We start from the raw sequence: 3,538 nt of genomic DNA, 5'->3' as shown, positions 1-3,538 counted from the left end.
TCTTCTTCATATTTTCTGAAGCTTTTTAAGCTTTCGTCGCCATAGCCGTCTTCTGTCTTTCTGTTTGAGCTTCATCTCCATAGCCATCTTCTTCCTTCACGGCGCCGTAGCTCATCTTCCATCAATATCGCCAGCTTCCTCCTTCCTCCTCCACGTACCTCACCCTACCCCTCAGTCGCGACAAACCTCTTCCCCCTCACCTCTTCCTCGTTTTGATCGTCATCTTCTTCCTTATAGATATCTGCCTGTCATGAGGCTTGCCGTTGAGGACCTCCAGCTCCACCTCCTCTCGGACTCCACGAGCCTCCTGCCCTCCACACCTTCCCCCCCCTTCCAGGATTTCTCGACCCCATTCGATCGTCATCCGTCCTCTTCCCCCCTGTCCGCTTCTCCCTCCTCTAAAACCTCTTCCTTCTGCTCCTTCGATGTCAAGATTTGGGAGGAGCTCCACCTCAATAGCCTCGCATCTCCAGCTTCTGGTGCATCCTGTCAAGAGTCTCCGCACCGCAAAGATTGGGACCCCTCGAGGAAAGAACTAAAATCCAACCCCCTCGCCGCCTTTCCCTTCTTCTCTCGCCCTCCTTTACTACTGGGGAAGCCCAGCAGTCTCTGCGATCTATCGTCTCCCCATCGCCTCAGTAACGCAAGCAGCTGCACCCATCATGGAATACAAGCAGCCAAGCGCGATTCATCCGCTGGAAACGAAAGACCCCCTGCGCCCTTTGTCTTCAAGTCGGATCAGCTTCCAGTAGTGCAGGTGATTCAGACAGGGAGTATGAGCTTTACGAGTGAGGAGCTAGTGTTGCAGATGATGAAACCAGACAAGGAAATGGCCTCCAACGAACAAGAAGGTCTTTGCTGTGATCAAGAAGAGAGCCTCGCAGATGCGAAAGCATCTCCAGGTGCGAGTGCAGAGCATTGCCAGAAATCCACAGTCGATGATGAGGCTTCCAAGGATGCCCTCAAAGCTCCACTGGGAATTGAGGGGAAGGAAGAAGAGAACAGTTTTCTCGATTCTTTCTCCAAATCGAAATTTCTACAGGTCGCTGCCGCTGATCTTTACTCTGCTCCAGCTTCTCCATTGAAGACCGCCGGCACCGTTCCGTTCAGCTGGGAGGAAGCTCCCGGCAAGCCCAAACCTGTCACTAACGTAGCTCCATTCCAGTCCGCCCCCTCTCTCCAGCCGCCGCCTCGCTTGCTTTACCGCCCTGATATGTCGTTTGCTAATAGCTCCAGTCCCTCTGCACGAAGCCAGTCGAGGCTCTCTCCCTTCTCGTTCCAGTGGAGCCCCTCCTCACCTCGTGCGCTCGATGAAACGGCAAGGGCGAGCTTTGCAAGAAATCTCTGGCAAAATTTCCTACAAGGCGGACGTCGCTCTTACCAGGAGGACGGACGTAAGGCCAAATCGAACAAGGTGGGCGACGAAGACCCATGGTCTCCGACAAGCATATTGCTCGGACCAGGCTTATCGTGCTCGTCTTCCTCGTCGTCGGTTGTGGATGCTCACTGTACAAGCCCTGGATCTTCTGAAGTTCAAAGCAATCTCAATGTAGAGGAGGACTCCTGTCAGTCTCATGTAGTCCTTCCAGACGAAGATTCGGCACTTCTACCCCTGCCCGATCTTGGTCTTGGGCCTGCTGCGGATCTTAGGAAAAGCATGCCTTTCAGGAGACGGGCAAAGAATGGATTGAAGGGGTTGCTGAAATCATGTCGTCTACCCGGCAAATGGCGAGGCGTAAGCTCTCCTAGGAAGCTAAATCACGACGAATGCGAAATGTGGGCACCAACTCTGGCTACATATTTCCATAGCATGGAGCTAGGGCGCTCTTCTAGTGTGTCTCTTTTCGAAAGAAACGGTGGCGATGTGCAAATCGATTTGACAGGAAGCCCAGAGAAAAACGTTAAAAATGGCAACCGGGCTACGCATTATCGCTGCAAGAGTTTCAATACTACACGAACCAAAGAGGGTGAGGTTGCCGATACCACGCATAGCTTCAATTGGGAAGGTGTTCTTGGGAGTTGCTGCTCACCTGCTTGTTCGCCTTCTTTCAGTAATACTGTGGGGATTCAGGAGAGGAAGGTTACACGCAGAAGACGCGGAGGCTGGGTGCTGCGAAAGCTAAGGACGAGCTCACGGTTTATGGTAAGCGATTTTCTAAAGAAAGTTAAACAAGCTTCAAGGCTGCTTTTTTTAGCGACAGCGGGCTGAGCTCAATGCGTTTTCTACTTCGGGTTCTCCAATTGAACTTTTGCCCAATTTTTGGCGTATGTCTTGTTTCAGATTGCTTACATGCTGTGAGCTTCATCTTTGATGATGGTCATGCTTATTGTGATTACAGATTGCGATCTGGAAAGCTGTCGCGAGGCGTCCCTCGACCAGAAGAGTATTGAAACGGAGAAAGATGCCCTGTGAAAATATGAAGTGGTCCAAACTTTCAGAATGACACAGGGAGTAGATACGTCGTAGGGTTTAATGCAATTGATGATATGTCTTAGAAGATTGATATGGCTTAGTAGAACATATAGAGATGCGTCAAAAGAAAAGATTTGCAGAAATGGGATGGCTAGAACAAGCAGCAACGGTCTCTTCTCAAGGCTCTACTACTATATTGTCGAGGGAGCCTTCTTCTGTGCAGGATGCGGAGTTATGAAACATCTAGCTTTTCTTGAACTCCTAATGAGGATAATACTACTACTCTACCACGTTGCAGAGGGAGCTTTTCTGTGCACCATGCCGAAATGCGAAACATCTAGTTTCTCATGTGTTTGTAAATTATTTTCATACTATTCTAGCAGTTCTCTGCTAGAAGTTTTAGCTGCTGCATTTTCGCTTTGGCATTTGCGCTTCTATGCATAATGGCTGTAAATTTGGACTGTCTATACATTTTAAGTGCTAGAGATTCACTACTTCCCATAGTCACATTCCTAAACAGTGGCTGTACGCATCCTAGCAGTATTTCGATGTATAACTTGTATAACTTTGTGTTCTTTGTTCCTCTCTACCTTCTAGCACGCCAATCTTGACTTTCAATGTAAAGAAAATCATCAAATGAAGAGTTTCATTCCCATGCACTCTCAAAGCAAGTGGTTATTTCATGAAAAAAAAAACATGTGGTTACGTTTCTTTGAAAAAAAAGACCTTGTGGTTACGTGAGTTTCTCAAGATGAGCTAATGAAGAGCCTCGCTATCATGATCTCAGAATATGTAAGATGATATTAAGAAACCACAAAAGGGGATAGATTACAACCTCCTTGCTTAGGTAGGCACAAAGCAAAGAGTATTGTTCCTTGCAGAAACCACAAAAGGGGATAGATTACAACCTCCTTGCTTAGGTAGGCACAAAGCAAAGAGTATTGTTCCTTGCAGCCCAAAAGGCCCAATAGGCTTACTTTCATAATGGCCCTTTCATAAAAGGGGATAGATTACAGCCTCCTTGCATAGGTAGGCACAAAGCAAAGAGTATTGTTCCTTGCAGCCCAAAAGGCCCAATAGGCTTACTTTCTTAATGGCCGTATAAATCTGTCTAATTGGCAAGAG

General features: G+C 47.9%; 1 protein-coding gene across 1 annotated transcript; it reads left to right on the top strand.

Moving 5' to 3' along the window:
- Positions 1–250: 250 nt before the first annotated feature.
- Positions 251–2,721, top strand: LOC147888556 (uncharacterized). The gene is made up of 2 exons (XM_087392316.1): positions 251–2,143; positions 2,340–2,721. Exons 1-2 carry the CDS (start codon positions 251–253, stop codon positions 2,442–2,444), a joined length of 1,998 nt encoding a protein of 665 aa, XP_087248442.1. The 3' UTR covers positions 2,445–2,721.
- The last annotated feature ends 817 nt before the right edge of the window (positions 2,722–3,538 follow it).

The sequence above is a fragment of the Dipteris shenzhenensis genome, chromosome 21, assembly GCF_047967505.1.
Source record: "Dipteris shenzhenensis isolate YYH24624 ecotype China chromosome 21, Dip_SZ_1.0, whole genome shotgun sequence".
NCBI classification, from domain to species: Eukaryota; Viridiplantae; Streptophyta; class Polypodiopsida; order Gleicheniales; family Dipteridaceae; genus Dipteris; species Dipteris shenzhenensis.
This window is presented reverse-complemented; position numbering and strand designations above follow the sequence as displayed.